The sequence below is a fragment of the Panthera uncia genome (genome assembly GCF_023721935.1).
Source record: "Panthera uncia isolate 11264 chromosome B3 unlocalized genomic scaffold, Puncia_PCG_1.0 HiC_scaffold_1, whole genome shotgun sequence".
Lineage (NCBI taxonomy): Eukaryota > Metazoa > Chordata > Mammalia > Carnivora > Felidae > Panthera > Panthera uncia.
In genome coordinates this window covers 50949359-50976251 of record NW_026057582.1, presented here as the reverse complement: position 1 = coordinate 50976251, position 26893 = coordinate 50949359, and the positions used below count along the sequence as shown (strand labels likewise).

Here is a 26893-nt window from a genome sequence, read left to right as displayed (position 1 = left end):
TTAATTATAGCAATGTTACACGAATAAAATTCACAATTTAAAAAACATACTCAGTTTCATAGGGAAAAAAATCTTGAAAAAGAAATAGACATTTTAATAGTCTCATATTTATCACAGTAACTTAATCTATAATTGAAAATCTCTGTACAAAGAATCTATGAGCCCTGAAGGCTTCTCCCGAAAATTCTTTTCTAAATAATTAAGGAGAAAATAACACTGATTTTACATAAACTTAAGATGGCCAAAAAGAAAAAAAATGTTTTCTGACTTGTTTTTTTTTAATATCTTTTTTGGTACTGAAAATCCCTCCCCATTTTTAAATATTGGCTTGTTTGTTGTTTTATTACTGAGTTGTAAGAGTTATTTCTATAATCAGGATACAAGTTATTTGCATGCTTATGTGGGGAGAGTACTTTCTCCCAATTTCTGGCTTATTTTCTTAACAGTGTATTTTTTTAAGTTTATTTATTTATTTAATTTTGAGAGAGACAGATACAGATACAGTATGAGTTGGGGAGGGGCAGAGAGAGAGGGAGAGAGAATCCCTAGCAAGCTCTGCACAATGAGCACAGAGACTGACGTGGGGCTGGATCTCACGAAGCTGTGAGATCATGACCCAAGCTGAAACCAGAAGTCAGATGTTTAATGGATTGAGGCACTCAGGCACCCTTTAATAAGTGTTTTGTTGTTGCTGTTGTTGTTTTATAAATAGAAGTTTTTAGCATTTCATAAAACCAATTTTTTATGGTAAGTTTTGTTCTTTAAAAATGTATTAAGAATATGTCATCAGAGAATAATGACAGTTTCATTTCATTTATAATCCATAGGGTTTTATTTCTTTTTCTTGTCTTATTTCACTGGTGGAAACTGCAGAAGGTATAATTTTGAATAGATGTGGCAACAATGGACATCATTCTCTTGGCAGTCTTAGGAAGGGAAGTATTCAGTATTTTACTATTATGTATTACCTTAGCTGCAGGGTTTTGTAGTTGTGTTTGATTAGGTTTAACTGTCGCCTTGTATTTATAAAATTGATGTTAAACTTTACCAAAAGTTTTTCTGTATCAATTGAACTATTAGTTTTCACTTTAATTTGTAATGCAGTATTTGCATTAATTGCTATTTGTTTGGGTTTTAAATGTTTATTTATTTATTTTGAGAGAGAGAGTACAAGAGTGGGGGAGGGACAGAGAGAGTGAGAGAGAGAGAGAGGAAAGAGAGAGAAAGAGAGAGTATCCCAAGCAGGCTCTATGCTCAGTGTGGAGCCTGATGCAGGGCTGAATCTCACAAACATGAGATCATGACCTAGCCAATATCAAGAGTTGGACACTCATACAACTGAGCCACCAGGGGCCCCCATTAAATGCTACCTGAATGTTAAACCAACATGCATTTCTTGTATACAATACTTGATAATTCTGTATTATCCTGTTTATATATTGGTGGAATTGATTTGATAATATATTTATGGAATTTTTATGTCTGTGGTTATGAAGTCTAGTGGTATTTAATTTTCATTTCTTATAATAAAGTACTGCCTTTTTTCACTACCAGGGATATGGGGGCCTTATAATATGAGTTGGAAACCGTTTCGTCCTCTTTGACCTTATGAATTGTTTGAATGGGTATAGGACTGCTATTATTTATTCCTATATGTTTAATGGAGGTCATTAGTGAAGTCAACTGGCCATGTTTTCTCTTTTGGAATTTTGAAATAATGAATTCAGTTTCTTTAATTAATATTTAGAATATGAATAATGTAAATAAATTTGAAAATATTTCTTATGTTAAATTTGATGAATTGTGCTTTACAATAAACCTATATTGGCATAAAGTTGTTCATAAAACTCCTTCATTGTCTTTTTAAGTTTGTAAATTCTGTAGTAATGCCACTTCTTTCATTCCTGATGATAGTAACTTGTATTTTATCTATTATTTTTTTGATCAGTCCTTTTGGAATTTATCAACTTTGTTAATGTTATCCAAGAACATATTTTCAGCTTTTTTCTTTGTCATTTTTCTATATTTTATTGAAATATACTCTTTTTAAATTATTTTCTTTCTTCTCCTTTGGGTTTGATTTCTGTATGTCTCACATATTCTTTGTTCCCCTAGTCCTCTTTTCTTGTTTTATCAGCATGATTCAATTATTTCATAGCATTTAGCACTCATTAAAAGTTCTTAGCTAATTATGCATAGAAGAATATAATGAAAATGTCAGCAGTAAACATTGCATTTAATGGTGTAGTACTTAAAACTTTCCCCTGGGGATTGGAAAAAAGAGAATGATGTGTGATATTCTACTTCTATTGCACACGTAATTTGGATATCTTTGGCAATAAACCAAGTCAACAAACAGATATAAAATATGTAAGCATTAAAGGAAGAAATATACCTTTCATTATTTGAAGTGAACATGATTGTATACATAGAAAATTTAAAGAATCTAAGACAAATTATTATAATCAGTAGGTGACTATAGTAAGGTTGAGTAATGCAAAGTCAATATACAAAATAATTTGCATGGCTATATACCAACATGAAGTAAATTGGTAAATAAATAAATAAATAAATAAATTTATTTACTAAAAATAAATCTAACAGATGTTTAAGACCATTCCTCTGAACATTACAAACTTTTTTGAAAGACATTAAAAACCAGTAATGAAGTAGTAGACAATGTTGATAGATTGTAATATTTGTATATTCAACTCAATCCAAATAAAATTTTCAGAGTTATTTATGGAGGGGGAGTGAAGTAAAAATTAAGCTGCCTATAAAATGTATATGGAAACACACAGGGCCAAGAATAGCCAAGGCAATCTTGAAAAAAAGAAAAAAAAATCCAGAATACTTACACTACTAGATTTTAAAGATCAATATCATGTTATACTAATTGAGATACGATAGTATTAGCACAGGTATAAACAAAAACCAATAGAAAAGACATAGGTCCAAGAAACACATCCACATGTATCTGTTACTTTTATGTATGACAAAGGTGACACTGCAGTATAATGGAAGGAATGGTCAATTACACAGGTGGTAATGAGTTAACCAGGAATTGAAATTGAAAAAAAATTACCTTATTCCTACCTCAAACTACATATAAAAGTCAATTTGAAATGAACTAAGGATTAAAGCTGTAGGTAACATAATGAAACTTCTAGCAGAAAACATAGGAGAGTATATTTTTATTATATGAGGTTTGGAAAAGATTTCTTAAGTAGGACACAAAATGCATTATCCTTAAAAAATGTTTTTGATAGTTTAGACTGTCAAAATTAAGACTTATGCATGATAGGACAACACTAAGATTGTGAAAAGGCAAGCATTAAGTAAGAGGAACTATTTTTCAATAAATATATTCAATAAATGACATATCAAAATACACAAAGAACTCTACAAATAAAAAAGGAAAAATACAACCCAGAAGGTGTGGGAGGGGGAGCCTTGGGGACGGGTGCATGAACCACATTAATCAGAGACCTTCCCCACTGAGACAAGACCCTGTGTCCAGTTACCCGTATAAGGAGGACTGGTCTAACACCAAGGACAAGACATGCAGCGTTGCCAGTGAGGATGCTACTGCTGATACCCATGGGGAGAGCCTTTAATGGCAGAACTATCTCAATTCCTGACTGAAGAACCATCAGCTAAATTAGGAGTTCTACACAGGCTTCCCACTTGTATGGAAACTCTCAGGTAGGAAAAAAATTCTGAAATCAGGGGTATGCATTTGGAAAATGCCCAATCATTCAATCTCTAGGTAGGGGCATGGGGTCCAATGATGCTCTGCAATCTCTGGACATATTGTCATCAGGCCCACATGGGGGAGGGCAAAAGACTGGAAAAAGTGATTGTCAAAAAGTTAATCCAATGGTCAAAACCATTTGAAGAGTTGTTTGACTTGTCCATCATTAGATAAATGTAACTTAAAACCACGGTATGACTCCATAGCACCAATAGAGTGGTTACAATAAAAATATAGACAATATCAAGTGTTGATAAGGTGTGGTACAAACAGAATGCTTGTACAAGTGTAAATTGGAGAATCTGGTATTAGATATTAATATTCTCTTATCCTACAATTCTTAGGTATATCTATTAAAGAAATGCATTCAGGAGTGCTTGGTTGGCTCAGTCAGTTGAGCGACCAACTCTGGATTTCTGCTCAGGTAATGATCCCACTGTTAGTGGGATCGAGCCATGCATGGGGCTCTGCACTGATGGTGTACAGCCAGCTTGAGATTTTCTCTCCCTCACTCTCTACCTCTACCCCCACTCATGCACAAACATGTGCTAGCTCTCTCTCTCAAATAAATAAACTTTAAAGATAAATTTAGGGGCACCTGGGTGGCTCAGCTGGTTAAGCATCCAACTCTGGATTTCATCTCAGGTCATGATCTCATAGTTCATGAGTTCAAGCCCCATGTCAGGCTCCACACTGGCAGTGTGGAGTCTGCTTGAGATTCTCTCTCTCTCCCTCTCTCTCTCTCTCTCCCTTTTTCTGTTTCTCCCCAGACGTTCTCTCTCTCAAAGTAAATAAACTTTAAAAACAATTAAAAAATAAAAAATAAAAATAAATTTAAATAAATATTCATATGTTTACCAAAAGATTGGTACAAAAATATTCCGAGCATAACTATGCATACAAAGGTGTCAAACTAGAAATAAAAGTTCATAAATATTCAAATAATCTCATTATATGCATACAAGGGAACATTATATTATGATGAAAATAAAAAGGCTCTTGCCACACACAGAAGCATATGAATCTTACAAACATAATATTGGGATAGAAATCTATATACAAATTGCATTTTATAGTTCTTTTTAAGTTTAAAAGAGCAAAACTAATCTAAGAAGTTCAAAGTCAAAATAGAGGTTGTGAAAGAGGACCAAGAGGAAAGCTTCTTGATGGCTATTAATTCTCTGTTTCTCAGTCTGAGGGCTGGTGACATACATATGCTCACTCTGTGAAAGTTCATTAAGCTATATACTTATAACTTCCACCGTTTCTGTTATATTTAATAAAAAGTAAAAATAAAGTAATATCTTAGACCTCATTTTTAAGATAGTGCTTTAATATATTCAGATTATATCATCAGCAAGCAGGGGGGTATTATATGATAATAAAGTATTAAAACTAATAAAATCACAGGGACCCTGAGTCTAGAATTCCAATACTATGAGAGGAAAAAATTACTGAACCATAACCTTTCTATCTAAGTGAATATCTTCATTTATTTCTCTGAGCACTCACACTAAATAAACTCCCAAATTAATAGGCCAACTACAATCTGTTACATGCCTCCCTTTTGAGTTTTTCTACATCTGTCAAAGGAAATTAACAGCCAGTGTGAAATGAAATGAATTACACTAGGAACAATCCTTCAAAAACAAACTTCTGTAAATAAAGTTAGCATTTAACTTGTACTGTAAGAAGGAGCCATATTATGACATTTTACATCGTCTTTATATCACACACACACACACACACACACACACACAGACACACACACACCACACCAGAATAATCAGGGGAACGTTTAGGAAGGAAATTGATAAAGGCAACATAAATATCCATTATTTCATTTTCCATTATGTTGGTTTCAAGTCTTGGATAACCTGACAGGATATCTTCTAGTGCTACGGGAAGCACACAGATTTTACAGTATTTGGACTGCCCATAAATGACAATATTGGGTTCACGGACTCCATGGGCTCAATGAATGACAAGGGGGAAGAAGCACATTTTAGAAGCCTAAAAAATAGCCTATAATAGTTCTTACTCTTACAGTAAAAAGTAGGTTTCAAAAATTAGAAATCACATAAAAAACTTTAACAAATGAGGTGAGAAATGTTAGTGAATGGAGTATAGAGCTTCAGAGGAAAGAGTCTGAAGACATGGACTAGGTGAGTAATTGAGACTGAGAGAGATCATTATAACCCAGGAGATAGGAGCTGATGACCATGGGCCAAAGAGAAAAGGTACTGCTCTAAGTTCCCAGTAAGCACTTCCCATGTGGGCCAGATGACAGCTTCTTCCCAAGATGACTCTACAGAGAAACAGGACTGTCAGGCTAAGGAGTACTGACATCTGCAGCTCTAAGAGATATGTCAAAAGTCGTTACAATCTGATATTAATACTGTATCAAAATGCACAGTGTTTTTTGGAATTAATTCTGTTTTTTCTTTGCTTTTGCTGTGTGTGCATGTATATAGTTTTATGCACTTTTCAGATTGGTTTTAAGGGAAACCAATTAAGGTCAGAGTTTATGAACAGCATTGCTACTGACCCTTAGGATAATTATTTTTTGTCAAGGCTGTCCAGGGCATTGTAGGTTCAGCAGCATTCCTGGCCTCTACCTTTTAGATACCAATAGCACACTACCACTCCTGGCCATGACGATCAAGAATGTCTCAGTAAACTGCCAAATGACCCCTAAAAGGAAATACTGCCTCCAACTGAGAACCACTGACCTAAGCCGATAAGTAAAATGCCACCTCTCTCTCTCTCTCTTTTTTTGCATTGGGTTCCCATCATCCACTGTATCATGGCTGAAACAAACCAAAAACCAAAAACTTAAACCAAAAACAAAACAATATATAAAATGCCTTCAAAGAAACTGATTAAAAATTTTTTAAAATAATGTTATTTGAATGAGATTCTTCTTTTCTATTAGCAGGTATTAACTTTTATGTATTTATTTTTATTTTTAAAATTTATTTTACTTTTAATTTTTAAATGTTCATTTATTTTTGAGAGAGAGTGTGTCGGAGCATAAGTGGGGGAGGGGCAGAGAGAGAGGAAGACAGAGAATCTGGAGCAGGCTCCAGGTTCTGAGCTGTCAGCACAGAGCCCTACGCAGGGCTCATACTCAATAACCACGAGGTAATGACCTGAGCCCAAGTTGGACACCTAACCGCCTGAGCCAGCAGGCACCTCTATTTATTTATTTTTAATGTTTATTTATTTTTGAGAAAGAGAGAGAGGTAGAGCACAAGCTGGGGAGGGGCAGAGACAGAAAAGGAAACACAGAATCCGTAGCAGGCTCCAGGCTCCGAGCTGTCAGTACAGGGCCCCGTGCAGGGCTCAAACTCACAAACCATGGGCCAAAACCCGATCCAAAGTCAGAAGCTCAACCGGCTGAGCCACGCAGGCGCCCTAGCATGTATCGACTTTTAAGACACTACTACCAATTGGCAAGTCTCTTTTTGGATAAATATGAGAGACTCCATCTACTATGGAGGACAGTGTAAGTTTTTAATGAAGTGAACATGTATAACTAAGCTGTCTGTACATCATTATGTAAACATAATAAGACTATGCAATATCTAGACAAACTTTTTTCACTTGAATTTATATTTTATGATAATTCCTCATATGTTATTTCAATGAACAAAGATAAGTGAGATATATCCTATTTATGAAAAGAAACTGAGCTATCATCTATATTCAGATGAGAACTACTGGATGTGGTAATTTTCATATTTTGTGTAGCCCAGATTAATTTTTTAAAAAATAATAATGAAACCATTTCAGAGCTATAAAACATAATATAATAAAATCCTCTCTGGTGTTTTGGGGAGATGTAATTACTACAGAATATTAAATTGGGAAAACAGAAATAGAGCATTTAATCTACATGAATAATTAGAACACCTGCACACGGCAGACAGCTTTGCTCTTGAAGAATGTTAAAGACTGTTTTTCTACAATTTCAGCTTTTATCATTATAGCTTTTATTGATGACAGATCACGAAAGAGAACTACTGACAACTGAAAATTTAATTTGATTAATCTCAATGCTTGGGAAGTGCAATGACCTTATTATTGGAAATTCAGAAATACTTTATTTTTAGAAACACATAGAAACCTAAACTGAATCAATTATTTATGGAACATTGTCAATTCTGACTGACTCTCTGGTCAAGAGCTTGAGATAGATAACTTTCAGTAAAAACAATGAACACACTTGTTTTAAGTCTAGGTAACTTGTTTTGTTCCTCATTTATACTGCATGCTTTATTTGTGCAATTATTTTGTATCTTCTATGATTCAATTGGTCTTTTAAAATGAATAGAAATTCTTCAAAATTCTTGTACAGTAATTTTTAAAAGAGCCATTAGAAGTAAACGAGTCATGTTAAGTCCTTCACAATTCAGTATTACTTAGAAAATCATAAACTATAAACACTGTGTTGGTTAGAATTTGAAGTATGCCTACCATCACCACAGAGAAAAAGTGCTAACAAAAACAATTTTCTCCAATCAAAAACAATTATATATCTGGGAAGAAAACAGTGCAATTAGGAAGAACTCTATATAGTGTTGGGAATTTTTTTTCCATAAATACAAACATATATTCAATTCACAACCCAGAAAGAATACCTAGTAACTCTCTGGCAAGACAAGAATACAGGAAACAATAAAGGATATTAGTCAGTTAAATTTGGGGGCTGGGGAATGGAATATATATGTATATGTGTGTGTGTATATATATATATATTTAACTTATATAATTAATATATATTTATTAATTATATTATATATAAATATATTAATTATATTATATATAAATATAATATATTTTATAAATAATTATATTTATATAATTGCTATATTATATATTAATTTATATATATATATATATATATATATATATATATATATATATTAAATTTGGCTAAATTTTGAAAGGCACAATGGTACCTTGGTTAAGACAGTGGCCCTGGAACCACATTGTATGGGTTTTGAATCTCAGCTTTGCTGCTTAAATAAGGCTTGTTTGGTGGAAGTTACTTAACTGTTCCCTCTTCAGTTTTACTTTTCTTTAAAATGGAAATAATATTTTTTACCTCATGAGTATTTTGGAATTATTAAAAAGTTAATGTATACAGTACGCCTGGTAGCTTGGAACATAACTATTACTATTACCTCAATGGAACTGATAAACTCAACTGCTCGCAATTTTTTTCCTCATAGAATTTTAGAACTATAACATTTTTTGTAATAAGCCTAAAGATCATTTTTAAGTGTTACGAGCACTAATATTTGATGTATTTCCACTAAATGTGCTTAATGTTACAATTCAGAGTTTTAGAGAGAACTCAGTCATTTCATGTGGATACACTAGTTAGGTAAATCAACACATTTCAGTATAAAAGGTTATGATATTCCTGGAGGTTACAGTATATTTCTGTACAGTTAGGAAACTGTAAATTCACGCCTCACTGAATACATATTGACTTCCTCCATAAAGGTTAAATCTATTTCAATATTGACAACCTATTTTTTCTCTTTCCGTATTAGAAATCTGAGATCATAGCCAACAAAAAGAGGCTGGGATATTTCTAAAATTAAAAAAAAACTGTTTACAATATCACTTAGCAGAGGCCAGGGTTCAAGATAGGGGCTGATAAAATTAAGGAGAAATTGGGGAAAAAAAATAAGAGGCATAAGTGAGCTTTGAGACAGCATGGGAGTATGACGTGAAGAATATGGTTTGTGGAGTATGCCACATATTGGGGTGCCTATTTAAAACCATGTCTGCAGATTATTTGACACTCCTCCCTTTCATCCCCTCTGGAAACAGGCCAGCCTTTATCACTGCCTTGAATAGAATGCAGTAATGACACCACATGACTTTGGAACCCAGGTTAAAAGTATCCACACAGCACTCGGGACTTTTGTCCTGGGATCCGGTAGAATTCTGGCTACTATGAGCCCTCGATGTGGAGAAAGCATGCAAAGAGACTGTTGATAGTGAAGGACAGAGACTGAGCTAAAGAACTCAGCTGTTTAAATTTTTTAGTCTAGGCAACAGATATTTGAATAAAAAGCCTTGAAGATGATCCCAGCACTAGCCGCTTTCAAAATGCAATCATAGGAGACCCTAAATTTTTTAGCCAAGCTTTTCAAACCCCAGAGTTGTGAGCAAAGCAAATGTCAGCTACTGTTTCAAGCTACTGTTTGGGGGTGGCTTATTACACTGCAATAAATCATCGGAACAATGTGGCCTTTTAAATGAGCTAGTCATATCACACAGATGTTTAATAGGATTTAACATGTATATAAAGTTCCTAACTTACATTAATAACATTTAGTACATAATTAGGATATCAAAGGGAGACAGATATCTGAAGAAATGTTTAATATAAGCCATTAAACTTATAAAAGAGATCTATTTACTCAACATATATTTATTGAGCATCTATGATATGCTGGGTAATTTTCTAGGTTCTAGGGATACATTACTGAATAAGACAACAGATAAATTCTTTGTCCCCATAGTCTCATCAAACTCATCAAATCTCATCAAATAAATAAAGATATGTATAAGACAACTCCAGGTAGTTATGTAATAAGAAGAAACAACAAATCATGCAAGGGGATTAGGGGTAGGTTATCTCAGAGAGGGTAGTCAAAGACTTCCCAGAAGATAGTATTTGAAAATTAACATTTTAGGCCAAACGAACAGTAAATGTTCAAGTCCCAATTTGTGGAAAAGAAAAAGAAGAATAATGAGTATAAAGTATAGTGGGTAAAGAGGGGCAAGAAATGATGAGGAGGAATCTGAATTCCATTTTAGGTGAAATTCCATTTTAGGGAAAGTCATGGGAGGAGTTTCCAATAGTAGAATGAGATAATGCCAATCACTCTGTCTCTTGTATGAATGGGTGGCTGTTGACAAACACCCATGCCCTCTTATTCCTGAGCACACAGTAAGAAGACATATCCCAGCCTTCATGTCATTGCATGTCACTGGGCGTGACTATGCACCTAAGATCTAGCCAATAGAATGTGAGTGGAACTAATGCAGACCTACTCCATAAAAATCTCCCATGTGTGCTCATTCAAACTCCTTCCCACTCCCAGCTAAGAGGGATGGAGGTATTACTCAGAGAAGCCTTAGGAGCCACAGATTGAAGATGACAGAGACATCATCAACCTAGGTGCCTGAATGACTGCATGGATCAGACTCTCCATTTCTACCTGTACCCACCCACCCCCACCCCATACACACACATACCAATTACACACACAACACTCTCACCAACATTATCGACTAGGAAATGCCTGAACTCTTTCATGAGAAACATCTATAGTGTTTCTGTTTTCAGTAAATACATTTATAGGTCTATTTGTTAAAAGCCTAGTCTACTTTATTTAATACAGTAGATAAAAGAGGGGCTTCTAAAAGCAAAGCTGGAGTGTAAAGATGAAAGAAAAGACTATTTTAATAAACTAGGGGAGATACATTGATAGTTTACACAAGGGTAGTAATGGTGAACTTGGTAACATATGGCCAGATTCAGAGTACAGTTTGAAGATAGAGCCAATATGGACCAACATAGCAGACAAACGACCTGTCTATTTCATCTCAATCCTACTGAGGAGGCTTTTCATTGGAACAGATGGAGCTCTGAAGTACTTTCCCTGAAAAGGTACCTAATACATCTGAGGAAGCCAAAACTTGTGTGGGCAATAGGGTAGCTACACTGGAATTTGTGTGCTTTCCCAGAGATCACTGGTGAACATTTCCACTAAATGGATGTGAGTCACAGACAAAGAGAAATAGCACAGACTTGTCTTGGGCTCTCTTTAGTTGGCTGCCCAAAGGAAAGCGAGAAGCCTTCAGCAGAAAGGAGGAAAGGACACAGCATAAGAGGTTGTGCTCAGGGAATATGGCACATTAAGGGGCTCTTGGGAGATTCCATCACTAGAGCTCAATCCTTAATCCACATAAATATACATGTCTTCTAGATAGAGGAATCTCCCAAGAGTCCCTTAATGTGCCACATAAGAAAGACAAATGTTTTATATAGAGAAGACCTCTCTACCCCACCACAAGCCAGGGAGGTCAGAATCTGGCGATCAGGTCAGTGGTGGAGTGGGTAGTCAGGAGGGTGGTAGATAAACAGACAAAGATGAAGAAGTCAATATACATCCCTTCTGCTTTCCCACTGCAAGTCTCCAACCTAATGTGGACCCAAGCTGAGCAGGAGAGAAATTTTTGCATTAAATCAGGCTTAGAATTTTACTAGTATTTTGGATAATGCATCCAGAAACCCTGAACTAAATGTGTGCTTGTGGTTTGAATGAACTGTAAGACTCTCTCCATTTCTAATAATGAGGATAAGGGTCAGGAGATATGCTGACTTTTCTTCTTGAAATGGGAAGATTAAGCCACTGAACAACATTTAAAGAGACCACAGGAAACTAAAATACAATAATGTCTTGATCGTGTTATGAACCATGCTTGTTCAACACGGTGGTTCAATTCATGACATATGAAAATCATGGAAATGACATATTGAAAAGGAGCTTGGAAAGCAGTGGGCCCAGGCCATCCTGCTTCTCTTCTGACTCAGGAAAAATGTGGCTCCATCATGACAACTTCTTAAAGAATAAGAAAAGGCATTGCAGCTATATTTATAAATATCTAACAAAAGATTAAAGCATATGACGTTCCTCTTCAGTTTTGAGCATGTTATCTACAAGAAGTTCTGTCTACATTATTTAAAGTGTTTTCTATTAAAATAAAGAAACACAACAAATGACAATTCAGAAATGTTTCTAGAGTTTTATTCCTGTCTTCACCCCATGCTCTTATTTGTTCCATGAATATTTTCCAATGGTAATGGGAATTCTACACACAAAATATCCCTGTGCTTGCTCAAAATTCTGGTCTATGGATCTTGATTTCATTACAGATAAGAATGTGTGTGTGTGGGGGGGGAACCTAGAGCTTCGTGTTTACTGTATCCATAACACAGTTAATCTGAGACACTGCAGAGGTCTACAAATTCAGAAGACTCGAAAATAATTTCTTTGATATAATAAAAAGAAAACCATTTTCTTTAACTGTATTTCTTGGCCATGGTGGCAGGAATCAGATGCCTCACATTACTATAGCAGTTTTCTCCCCACATGTAATCTAGGACCCATTAACAAAGGCTATTTCTCTACTCAATATGATTTTAGACAAATCTCGTCAAATCGACTTTATGAATTATGTGAATGCCATTGCTGAGAGGCTCCACTGGCAATACATTGTGGCTCTGCACACATACACTTCGGGTAAATTAAAAATTTAAAATGTATGAATTCGGGATATACGTGTTTAGGTCACTCCCATCAAAGTTGGAAATTGTCTTTTGTAAGAACATGGATTAAAACTGCTAGATGGAATGGGGAAGAGCAGATCACTCTCTGAACATCTATGTGCTGTGGATTGTAGTCCCTCACAGAGGGGGCCTGAGAAACACAAATATTTTATGCCAGGTATTTTGCCAGTTGTATAGGAATTCAATGCACTTGCAGATGATCCTCTGGTCAAACTATATTTAATGCATTATTTTTCTCTAGTGAATTCCCATCCTTGAAAAAATAGTGGAATGAAAGATTCTACATTGCATCCATGAGTCTTAAGGATAGTTCTGCAATAATTTAATGAGTGTCAAATTTTTATAGCAATATTTGATAACATTATTTCATGACTATTTGGGAAAGCATGTGCTTAAAAGCAAACAAATAAAAATGGGAATAATAAACATGATTATTTGTACAGTTTCTTTCTTTCTTTTTTTCTTTCTTTCTTTCTTTCTTTCTTTCCTTCCTTCTCTCTCTCTCTTTCTTTTCTTTCTTTCCTTCCTTCCTTCCTTCCTTCCTTCCTTCCTTCCTTCCTTCCTTCCTTGAAATTTGGAGTGGCCGGAGAATCTGGTTACTCAGTGAGACCAGGCTTAGAGAAGTCCATGCCAGCAATACTGATATCCAAGTTAGGAAGGTTAGGATACTTCCATTCATGGACCCTGTCTTTTTATTCATTTCCATGTGTTATTCATTTGTATTCTTATCTTTCTTACAGAATTGTGAACCCCTGTGAGGGTAGTCACTGATTTTTGTAGTTACCCCCATGCATCCCTTACAAATTTGCTGAGTTGTTAGCATATGGTAGTCATCCAGTAGAAGTTTCTGAAATCAAACAGCTGAAGTAAAGATCACATTTCATTTGTTTTAAAATCCCTATTATGTTCACCTTCAAACACTTCTAAAATCAGAATGTATCTCACATTCAGTATTCTCTTGATTGCTATCAACACGGCAAAGCAGTGATGATCTAACTTGAGAGAAAATCAGAGACCATATTTCTCTGTAATTCTGGATTATAAATGTCCTTAATGATAAAGAAAGATGTATGGAAAACCATAGTCAACAAAGACTGGGATTGAAACAGTTGGCTTGGTTCTGAGTGTGAAATTTTAGGAATAATTTAATCAACTTGTTTTTCTTTTACTTTCCTTTTTATACATAGTAAATGGTTGATACATGGCTTAAAAGAAAACCTAAGTATATACAGATCTGAAACACTGCTTTCAGTAACATTGTATCTAATAAGAAAACACTGTGGTACCTTAATTGACATTACACTTTACTTTGTAGTGATACATAAAATAAAGGTCCATCTTGCAATTACTAAACATTGTACAGCCTACAGTTTGGTAGCAGATAGTGCATTTTTCATAGTGCTTCATTTACATCTAACACCTTGCAATATTTTGAATAGAGTATACTTTTGGTCAAGTACCATTTTTCTGAGAATTGGATAAGAACAGATAGCTACGGTCCCTGAAGCCCCTGCAACCTACGTTCACAAAATTACAAATGTTAATATCAATACATTCAATTATGTTTTGCTTCCATTACAATCCTCCATCATGAGAAACTTTCATTTGCCTGTGAGGCAAGTCCTCTTAGGCATGTGAATATCTATTTTAAATTTAGAGGCATTGGTGTCCATCCTCCATCCCAACCCAGGACCATGCCAGATGAGACATGAAGAAACACAATCTCCTTGCACAGTAACTTAACATCCTCCAACCTGCAGGGATAGCATCTCCTTTACATATAGTACCAACACACCAGCTGGCAGCAGCCACACGAGAACATCAACGCTAATGTCAACTTCATGATCCACCTTTTATGTCAATTCCTCAAATAAATTTGTCAGACTTTTCCATGTCTTTCTCTAATCTCTATCTGTTAAAACTTCCCAGCCTCTACAAACTGATGTAAACATGATTAGATATTTCCTAACAACCTCAGCCAGCAGTTACTACAATTTTTTATATGTCTATAGCTTTTGCTTATGCCTCCCCAACGCTGGATCACAGGGCTATTAAGTGAGATATTTTATTTTCACTGACAGTATAATCCTTGAGTTCAAGGTAATGTTTTGTAGGTCTCTATAGAATCCTACAATTTACAATTTAGAGCCCCGCTTGTAATAGGGATTCAATAAATGTTTATTAAACATTAAATTGATACATGTATTAAACTTCTAAACTGATATGCAATCTTTAAAATAATGATTAACTCTCTATGCCACATTTGTGTTTTAATGAATTTTTTTTTCTAAAAACATATTATAAAAACTATTCAGTGGAATAGTTTCATAGTATCACTAAGACTATGTTATGAAAACCATTCGATGCAAATATAAAGATATCATGGTTATTAAGATTCAGAAATTTTAGTTGCCATTTAGAATTAGACATCATTCATCAACTATAAATAATTTTCTATGTATATGACACATACATGCAATATTTGAGGAAATGTTTTCATACCAAACGTTATTTGCTTTGTGATATAGTCTCGCTAACACAGAAATCTATGTGGTAACATTCTCTAGGCCAACTTACCTCTCACAATGATGTTGGTGGACTTTTTTGCAGGGTTTCCCACATTATTATTGGCGATGCAGCTGTAAGTACCGGCATCTTCTGAAGTGATGGCAGGTATGGTCAACGTTCCTCCATTCAAAACTGTCTTTTCAGGCAGAGTCCCAAAGGACCTGACCCAGGTGAGAGTGGGCACAGGCTCTCCTCCTGTCGTAACACATACTAATGTTATGGCCTCTCCAGGATTTACAACTATAGGGTCATCCACCAAGAGTTTAATTGACGGAGATGCTAAAAGACATAAACAAACAAACAAAAAAAAAAACATGCACTATTTAGATCTCCTACAACTGGAATTCAACAGCATGCTTTATATTTATTCAAACAATTAAAATGGCATAGTCTTTTCTTTTGCCAAAATCTTACTGCATCATCAAGTTTAAACCAGATATAATGGTTACATATTTTAATTGCATGGCATAAACCTGTAGAAGTGCACTAAGAATCTTACACAGAGTCAGAGGAATTAAAATTTATGTATTCCTGGATTATTGTTCCAAAATTAGAATGACAAGAAAGATTAAGGTTTTTAAGTAAAAATCCCTTTCTCTTTTAATACTGAAAACCATTATTTGTTTTTGTTCTGCCAGGTACAAATATTGCAGCTGTTTAGTCCTTGTATTTTCATATTGCAGCTGTTTAGTTCTTGTATTTTCATAAGGAAGATCATCAATTATTTAATTTGTGGATCATTCTGAGGTGCTATGATATATTTTTGTGCCTGAACCCAACTGAATAAGAGATAAAGGCATAGATCATTCCAGTCTTTCACCAAGCAGTGGGCCTGGTTTTTGATCTTGAAAGGAATAACAAATCATCTAATTCTAATGCAGTCCCCATACTTCATCTCTAACGTCTCCATTCACAAAAGGTCTAAGACAGTGAGTTTGCATAACTGCTTTAAAACAAACAAATGAGAGCTCAAACATAGTCACCAAACTGTGACTCCTGCCACCCTAATGTTTAGGTTATATAATAATCTCCCCAGTGAAAATAATTCCCTTGCAAACTTTCAGGTTAAAAAATATAAAGATAAATATCCATTCAAAAAAATGCTGTGTTAGACTTTTCACCACTCAAAATAGAAACAGCACAAAAACTATCTGTGTTCACATGCAGCACTTTTTTCTGCTTACAATGAAGTGCTGGCCTACACAATGCATCCCTAAATGAAGACGGGGGAATGCAGTATGCTGGTGTCTGATCTTACATATGCAGAAATATTTTATACCAAAGTTAAAACTGTATTGTAAATCCACATCAAAAACACATGAAATATTCAATTGTACAGTATAATTTTTTTTTAACTATTAACTTCAACTTAGAGTAGAGAGTGATTTTCTCAGAATAAAAGGCAAACTTGTGTGGTCCAATATTGTCTTTCCTTGTTAAAACAAATAAAGCCAAAAAACAGACATGAACAAGAAAACATTCCATGTTATTATTATGGTTCTGTGGGATGGGCACAAATTGCCTGGATAACGTTTTTAAACATGATTTTTTGCATGTTGGTCCTTCTAACATCATTTTAAGTAATATGGACGTTTTTCAAAGTGTCTTAATAGCCCATGTGAGGTGTTTACTTGAAATTATAAAGATTTATGATTAAAACTGGAAAACTCACATAGTGAAAATAATATGCAAAAGGCGCTGCAGTTTAGTACAAAAGAAAGTTCTGTCAAAGAGCTATTTAATATTACTATTTAAATATTTTAGAAATAGATATTATGTCTAATTATCAATATGTTGCCATGAAAAAGTAAAAGAAATCCCCATAGCCGAATGTGAGGTAAATAGCATAATCTCACAAGGGTATTTAGTTAAAGTATAATTCTAGAGATTCCAACTTTTATATCATGCTAACACAGTTCATTTGTTTTACATCATATTTTAGTAAAATTTAAAGTCCCAAGGCTTAACGGCCATTAACAGCATACGTTTGGACTATGGAAATATACAATGGTGACATTAACTCAAGAAATATTTGCCCCTGAAATCGACTTGTATAAAGATGAGCTTCTATTAGTTTCTATTAAAGAAAAAAGCTCAAGAAAATTCCAAAGTTCAGAAAAATAATACATATATAACAAGACCACTGTCGTACCTATAAAGCACTATATAGAACTATATCCACTGTCTTATTTTTTAAAAAAAATCCTCTCTTTCCCAAATCTGAATTGAAAAAAGAATATCGTCCAACTTAGATTTGTTGAAGATGGCATTCATTTTTCTGATTATCCCTGATATTAAAAACACCCCAAGAAGAACACAATAATGGCAAATGATTTCAAGACTTTAAGAATATTCATATACAGGGGCGCCTGGATGGCTCAGTCGGTTAAGCGTCCGACTTCGGCTCAGGTCATGATCTCACGGTCCGTGAGTTCGAGCCCCGTGTCGGGCTCTGTGCTGACAGCTCAGAGCCTGGAGCCCATTTCAGATTCTGTGTCTCCCTCTCTCTCTGCCCCTCCCCTGTTCATACTCTGTCTCTCTCTGTCTCAAAAAAAAAATAAAATAAATGTTAAAAAATTTTAAAAAAAATTAAAAAAAGAATATTCATATATATGTTAAAATCAAAATTTTCTAGCTTTAGATACTGAAAAGATAAAAGGTGAAATTGCTGCCATTTTGTTTTAGTGTCTTACTTTTGATTTTATAAGTATCAGTTTTTTTAAACTATGAGGTTTTGCTTAAGAACCTCAGAGGCATTAGAATTCACTAGGCTTAAGTGTAAAGCATGTCTTAGAGAAAAAAAATTAAAATGGGAAGACTTAAAAATATTTTTTTCTATTATCAAATGTATTTTTAGAGGAGACTTCTTATTGGAAGGATCCTTTGCTAATTTGGAGGTTTATAAAAGAGTAATGCAATATATCCTGGGCTATTTACTCCCTTTTTATAGGTTTCCATAGTCCCCATATTTTTCCCTTTCATATTACATTGTATAATATTAGCCAGGCTATTAGAACTGCTCTTGAGCCAGATGTAGTGTAGTGGTTCTATTATCTGAGTGATTCCATTATCCATTAAGTGGTGGGGTGTTTGAGTGGTAAGAGACACATGTGTTAAAATCTTGACTGTGCTATTATTTAATAGCTGTTTGACCTTGGACAAGTTCTTTTACTTCTTGGTGACTCAATTTCTCATTGTTGAGATGGAGGAAAGCAATTGCTAACAAGCGTATAGCTTTGAGATGCTTTAACATGTCTAAAGTGTTTACAATAATGTCTAGGAAAAAATATCCACTGAAAAAGTGATACCCTCTGTTACTATTTTTGTTACCACTATCATAGCCAGGTCCAACACTTAGCACATAATAGGTACTTAATAAGTACTAGAAAGGCAAATCAATAAGGGAGCAAATTAATAAATGAGTGACTGGTGTGAAAAATTTAGTCACTATAAAATTCAACTGTTCTATTTTATTCTGATGCATATGGCTGAGATATTTTAGGATCATTTTGACTTTTGGAGGTTTTATACCATGTCATATAAAACACATTTAAAGACATACACATTTTAAGCAAACATGATTAAGCATTTATTAATATTTTAAATAATTTTCAATTTATAATTTGAAACTATTATTTTTCAAAATTCAACATTTTCACAGGAATTTTCAAAGCTTATGAGCAAAAATTATTATATGTATTTCATCATCCACCTTGTGAGTGAATGCTATTTGTTTCACAGTGTCCTTAAATTGTCCAACCATCCTGAGTCTGTGCATTATAAGCTTATTATTTTTCAAAATTCAACATTTTCACAGGACTTTTCAAAGCTTATGAGCAAAAATTATTATACGTATTTCATCATCCACCTTGTGAGTGAATGCTATTTGTTTCACAGTGTCCTTAAATTGTCCAACCATCCTGAGTCTGTGCATTATAAGATTCTTCTTTAGCACTTATATAGGTAGACAGGAAATGAGAAAGATAAATCTTATTACGCTAAATCATGTAAGTAGCTGAGTGTTCAGTAAATGACTATAGCAGGTGTTGGTCAAATTACCGCATCACTATATCAATACAAACATGGAAGGCCACAGAGGTCATCAGTCTCCTTCTTACTATGACAAAACTGCAGTGTCCTAAAACATATTGCAATATCTAGACATCCATACATTCTTCACAGCAACATCTGAGAGACAGATTACCATTTTCAGCTCATTGTTAAGTAATAAAGAAATTAAACATGAAGATTGAAAAAGGGACAAGAGAAACACTGAATGGACAATATAAGTTTTATTTGGGATGTTCATGAAACCAAAGCAAAAAGTAGAAAAAATGAAATACATACAATAAACAAAGGAAATTTTCCAAATTAAGTGAAATTTAATAGAGTATTTGAAACATGTTTTTAGTTATTACCAACACCTGACTCAAATTACATAAAAATAATTCCAACTAAGTCAGCTTTTAACATAGCACACACATAGATACCACCAGCTATAAAAATTCTGTGTATATGCAGGGCTTACAAATAACTGTGGTGCCATTCAGGTTTTCAGAAAGGTAATCTTGCCAGCACTTAATTATGGCAAGCATGGGTTACCATAGGAGTTGTCAGAGATGTGACTGTCCTCTTCAACATCAGTATGCCAACATTCTAGCATGACTGATGTGCTCTGCAGTAGGAATCTGACTGACTGATTGATTGATAGATAAATTATTGGTCCTGGGAGAAATGTGATGAAGTAGGATAACAAAAAGAGAGAGAGAGAGAGAGAGAGAGAGAAGGGAACGAAGAGGAAGAGAGGAAAAACCAGTCTGTTGTCTCTATTTTCCAAAATCCTAAACATTTAATAGAGTTTCAATAACTGCAGTGTGGAAAATATATTTTAGGAAATATCTTTGAGAAAGGGAATTCTGGCCATATTCCCTTCAGTTCCTCTTCTGGTAAACAAAAAGAAGAGTTTTCTTGGGCTGAGCAACAGACACTTCAGTGGGTTCCAGACAGAGAGAGGACTGGCCTCTTGGTTCACACACCAAATCCCAAACAGCTGGATATTCAAGAGCAGAGTATCTGTGTATCCCTTCTTGGTTTGAGGTCACTGAGTGTGACCAGCTAGATAAACGAGGACACAGTGAATCTCATGGGAAAGGCTCCATGCCTCAGGGGAGTGGTCTTCAGCCCCACGATGGTGGAATGGAAGAACAGAGACACCTCAACTAGCATGGTCTTTGTCTCAGTTTGAGTCTTTCCAAAAATAGGTCCTGATATATGTAGTTAACTTGAGTGCAGATGCAAGGAATCATACTGAAGGAGCAGAAAAGGGGGAAAGGAAAGGGGAAAAAGCCAGTAAAGGAGCACTAACGAGCTGGTCATCTTTGTGGGAAGCCTGGGTCCCTGATGATTGGAACCCTGGGAGAGACTATGGAGAACAGACCTCAAAGCTCTCCTTGTGAAGAGCAAGAAGGCTTTGTGGGGTGTTGTCTACTACCTCCCATCCCTCATTAGTTGAGGATTATTCTGTGGTTCTTAACCTTCCAACCTCATGCTTTGGCTGAACACATTGCTGAGTCCAGAGAAAGTGCTTAGAGAGAAGAGTACTGAATGTGGAACCTGTCAAAAGAAATTTCAGCAACCTCCACAACATGCTAAGAAGAGAAGGCAGGGCTTTCACAGTATCTGCTAGGATATCCTTCCATGTATCAGTGATAAATACCTGGCTATGCAGAGATAATATGAAAGAAATAGAGAAAGAAAGAATAACAAATGAATGGGTGGTGAGTAGAGGCACCTTTATCCATAAGGATACAGGCACAAAACAAAATGAATAAGAACACGGTGTAAATTGAAGGAAGGGGGATAAAAGTATATATGATTAACTTCCTGCTTCTGTTCTATGGCCCTACATTTTCTAAACTAAAACATATACAGATGATAAGCAAACCAAGCCCAGCTTCTATGTGGAGAGGCATAGCATAAGGTATGCTTACAGACTCAAGGAATAGAAAAAAGTTTCTCCCAGAAGAACTACTTACTTCACCGAGATGCAAGAATCACTATTTTTTTCATGCCTTTCCTTGAAATCCATTTTCAACACACATTTCACTGAAATACAGGTTGCAGTGAACATTTCACGTAGTAAAAATGAGAGAATATTTTAGAAGTTGAAGACTGAAAATAACCTATCCATTTACTAGGGTTACTATTCAAATATTATCATTGTTGACATATTAATTGATTCCCATGAAATCCAGAAATGATATCATATTAAGCAATTCTGTTTAAAACAATGCTCCAGGATATGGCAATATTCAAAACAGTATTCATAAATAGTCTCTAATTCAAGAGTGAGGCTTTGGTACAGATATTGAAACCAACATGCATTTTTATTACATTAATATTCACAGACAGAATACTTCTGGAAATGATTGAGAAGGCAGAGTAAGTGTGTTTCTGCACAGAAAATTACATAAAAGTCTCCTAGAAGAGACCTAGTTAATAATAATACCAGGGTCCAAACCAGGTTGGCACAGCCTCTTTTGTTATTATTATTGTTGCTGTTGCTGTTATTAGGAAGGAATGTTTTTAGATGTGTTGCTTATTTTCCCTAGTACAACGAATTTCAACACATCCATTCATCCATTCACTCAATGGGTATTTATTGACAACCTACTATATATTTAGTCCCTGTGATGGACACTTGAAATTTACTGGTGAAAAGAAAAACAGCCAAAGATCCTCTGCACTCAGAAGCTTACATCCTAGCAGGAACAGAGCTAGCCCTTTCCCCATGATTCCCATTATCTTAGGTGACTTCATATATTTACATCACCTGCCTGTTCTCTGAAGTTATGTGCATTTCTGATCCCTGACCAAGATGCTTATGCCACATGAACAAAATGAGTAAGGAAATTTGCCACAAGAAATTATTCAATAAAATGAAGCTTTACAAAATAGAACAAGTGTCATTTACATTTGAATCTAATAAGTGGACAAGATAAATGGAAAAATTAGAAATGGAACTTGTGTTTTAAGGTGAGCAAAAGCTTATTTCAGTCAGTAAGCAATGCCAATAGTTGGGATGATTAAATACTTAGTGGCCTGAAATGCCTTCATATACTTTGGGAAACATGATGGAAAATAACAGTAAAACCACATACACCTCTCTCCCTTGGTCAACAATCCCTAACTATTCTTGCCAAAATGTAAAATCTTGGCTAAATTGGGTCTCATTCGAGTTTACAAGAAACCAAGCATTAATTTGCTATTGCAGCCGAATCCCAGGGGGTCATCACTCATGGAGAGTAATCCAAGCTAAGCACTTCCGACTAAGGAATTTGTTGTACACAGAACTTTCCTGTTCTTTACAGAAGGTACCAGTTGTTTAGGAAGAGTGCCACTTTGTAACAATGTCCTCTTCACAAGATCAATAGAGCATGAATTTGCTATACTTGTTGCCTGAAATTTTCTTTCAGTGTTTATACACTTGGTAAACAGGTAGTCAACACTTTACCATGCTCAACTATCAATATCAATTCTTCACTGGATTCCTAGTTTTCTGTCCAAGCCAACTGAGTTACTTCCTCCTTTGTATGGCAATAGCTACTTTTAGTAACCACCTTTCATGCCCCACTACAACATTACATTTACTCCTACCCTTGTACTGTGAGATATTTAGGAATAGGATATCAGGGTGAAAAGGATGATGTTTTTCATATTTGTACCAACAGCACCTAGAAAAGGATGTCATAAAGAATTAAGTGCTCGATAATGTCTCATTAAATAAAACAATGTTGAATTTAAAGATAAGAGAACAATATGCTTAACATAATTATCTTTCAGGGAAATGCAAATCAAAACCACAATGAAATATGATATCACACCTGTAAGGATGGCTAAAATAAAAAAGACAAGAAATAACAGTGTTGGTGAGGATGTGGAGGAAAAAGGAACTCTAATATTACTGTTAGTGGGATTATAAACTAGTACAGTCATTATGGAAAACAGTATGGATGTTCCTCAAAAAATTAAAAATAGAAATATCATACAATCCAATAATTCCACTATTGGGTACTTACCCAAAGAACGTGAAAACACTAATATGAAAATACATATGCACTCCTATGTTGACTGCCCCATTATTTACAATAGCCAAGATATGGAAGCAACCTAAGTGCCCATCAAGAGACAAACTGATAAGGAAGATGTGGTATGAACGGAATATTACACATCATAAAAAAGGATGAGATTATACCATTTGAGACAACATGGATGCACCTAAAGGGTATTATGCTAATTAAGTCAGATTAAGAAAGACAAATACCATATGATTTCTGTCATGTGGAATCTAAAAACAAAACAAAAAACAAACAAATAAACAAACACGGGGAAGAATCAGACCCAAAATACAGAGAGAAAACTGATGGTTGCCAGAGAAGTGGGTGTAAGTGGGCAAAATGGGTGAAGGGAAGTAGAACATACAGAATTCCAGCTATGGAATGACTAGGTCACAGGAATAAAACGCACAGAACAAGGAATATAGTTAATGATATTGTAATAGTAATGGATGACGACAGACGGTAGCTAGATTAGTGGTGAACATAGCATAATGTATACACTCAAATCATATTGGTGTACTCCCAAAACTAATGTAACACTGTGTGTCAACTATACTCAGTAAAATTAACAATAAAAAATAAAGATGAGAGAACAGAAACTCCACTTAATCCCCAACTACTCATTATTATAAACTTAACCAAAAAAAATAAAATGAAAAAATGTGACATATGACTTATAATTTCATGAGCCATTCATTGAAAAATAGTAGTTATAAAGACCTGCCAGTTCTTTCACTGCTCGATCCATCTAAACTTAACCTGGTTTATATTACTAACAAGGTGACAACAACGAATTTCTCTATCAAAATTTAGTACACCACTTTTATATAGTATCTTATTTACACGTCTTTGTGCTTAACCCTTTGCTCAGTTATGACATACACATTACTATTAATAAACTATGTGATTAAGCTAAATTATATCCCAGAAACCAAAATAAAGGGAGCATGGCCTTTATCCTAAGAGGACAGTATGTAGATAATTCAATATGGCCTTAAAAAAATCAGTCAGGACTTAAGACTTTTCTATGAGAATGAGATAGCGCAGCAGCAGAAGAGATAAAGACATCACCTCTAAGACCATCTAGTGCAGATCTCACAGCTATACTATTGAAGCCGTACCAGAGCATCGAAGCAAACAAAACAATAATTCTGTTCTGGCTACCACAGCTGCTGAAATAGAGGCAGCTGGTATTTCTATAACCAGTATGATAACACAGAGAGATCCATGCAAAAAGGTACTCTCTTACTGGTTACTCTCTTATTGAACTAACAAAGATTACTTTCTCTTTCTATAACCCAGCCTGGGGACACTGTATTATAGTGTTCTATTTTGAATCCTTTTATGGTTCTATAACTTTATTCTATAGCCATTTTGGCTAAGATTGGTGCAAAGCTAATATTAAAAGAATAATTTTGAATAGATTTAACTCTGCTGGGCCTCTATTTGCCCCCTAAATATCCAGGGAATTCTGTTAAATAATTCCCAAGGGACTACTTAGGCCAGATTTCTATTTTGGTTAGGAAAACACCCGGGCATATAGTCTTCTAATCATATGACACATATTATTGAGGTTATTCCAGTTCCTAAATTGGGTCCAAGATCTAGCAAAGATTAGATGGAGAAAACTATAACCTTTAATATGTGCCAGACACTCTTCAAAAGCCTTTACATATACTGACTCATTTAATTGCATGAGATAGGTACTATTATTACTCATCTTAGTTATTATCAATCTGAGAAATAGTTCAGATAAATGGCCCAAGGTCACATAGATAGATGTGACGGCTGGAACTGGGATTCTAATTTAGGCAGTCTGATGTGAGATGAATATAAGTCATTGTAGATAAATTCCAAAGTGAAATAAACAAAGTTGGTAATTTCCAAGCTCTAACAGAATTCTTGGTATTTATGCCAGAGGAGGACTTAGTGCTGCCTCTCTGACAGAAAGAAGAGGTAGCATTCGTGTCATCCACTATTACGTTATAAAAACCTAGGAAGGGCAAAAATAAATGTGGGTTGCTAGTCAGACTTCCAGAAACATCTACCATTCAGAATACAAGTCCATTATTACATTATAAAAACCTAGGGAGGGCAAAAACAAATGTGGGTTGCTAGTCATACTTCCAGAAACATCTACCATTCAGAATACTAGTCCATTATTACGTTATAGAAATCTAGGAAGGGCAAAAACAAATGTGGGTTGCTAGTCAGACTTCCAGAAACATCTACCATTCAGAATACAAGGCAAAAAGGATTTGTGAACCACCTAAGTCAGAATTAAAAGGACTTAATTCTGAAGTGTCTTTGGCTCTCTAGGCCATGCCCAGAGGATGTTTACTCCTAACTTATACATAGCTACAGTGGAATCAGTTATTTCAATTCTCAGATTTCAAGAGGTGAGGAGGAGGAACTTAAAGTCTTCTTGAGACAGGAAAATGGAGAACAGTGGTAGGTGACAATGTGCCAGCAAGAAAAGAGAAAGAGAAACATCACATAGAACAGTAAGTGTGGTCACTCAGATATCACCTCACGCCAGTCAGAGTGGCCAAAATGAAGAAATCAGGAGACTATAGATGCTGGAGAGGATGTGGAGAAACAGGAACCCTCTTGCACTGTTGGTGGGAATGCAAATTGGTGCAGCCGCTCTGGAAAGCAGTGTGGAGGTTCCTCAGAAAATTAAAAATAGACCTACCCTATGACCCAGCAATAGCACTGCTAGGAATTTATCCAAGGGATACAGGAGTACTGATGCATAGGGGCACCTGTACCCCAATGTTTATAGCGGCACTCTCAACAATAGCCAAATTATGGAAAGAGCCTAAATGTCCATCAACTGATGAATGGATAAAGAAATTGTGGTTTATATACACAATGGAATACTACGTGGCAATGAGAAAAAATGAAATATGGCCTTTTGTAGCAACATGGATGGAACTGGAGAGTGTGATGCTAAGTGAAATAAGCCATACAGAGAAAGACAGATACCATATGGTTTCACTCTTATGTGGATCCTGAGAAACATAACAGAAACCCATGGGGGAGGGGAAGGAAAAAAAAAAAAAAAAAAAA

At 35.0% G+C, this 26893-nt stretch overlaps 1 protein-coding gene across 1 annotated transcript in view; it reads right to left on the bottom strand.

Annotated features, from left to right (window-relative positions):
* Positions 1-26893, bottom strand: part of LOC125910313 (MAM domain-containing glycosylphosphatidylinositol anchor protein 2) — a 331066-nt gene that overhangs the window by 261765 nt on the left and 42408 nt on the right. Inside the window, exon 4 of the mRNA XM_049614096.1 lies at positions 15714-15983. Within this exon, the coding sequence (XP_049470053.1) occupies positions 15714-15983 (270 nt within the window). The remainder of the gene's footprint in view (positions 1-15713; positions 15984-26893) is intronic.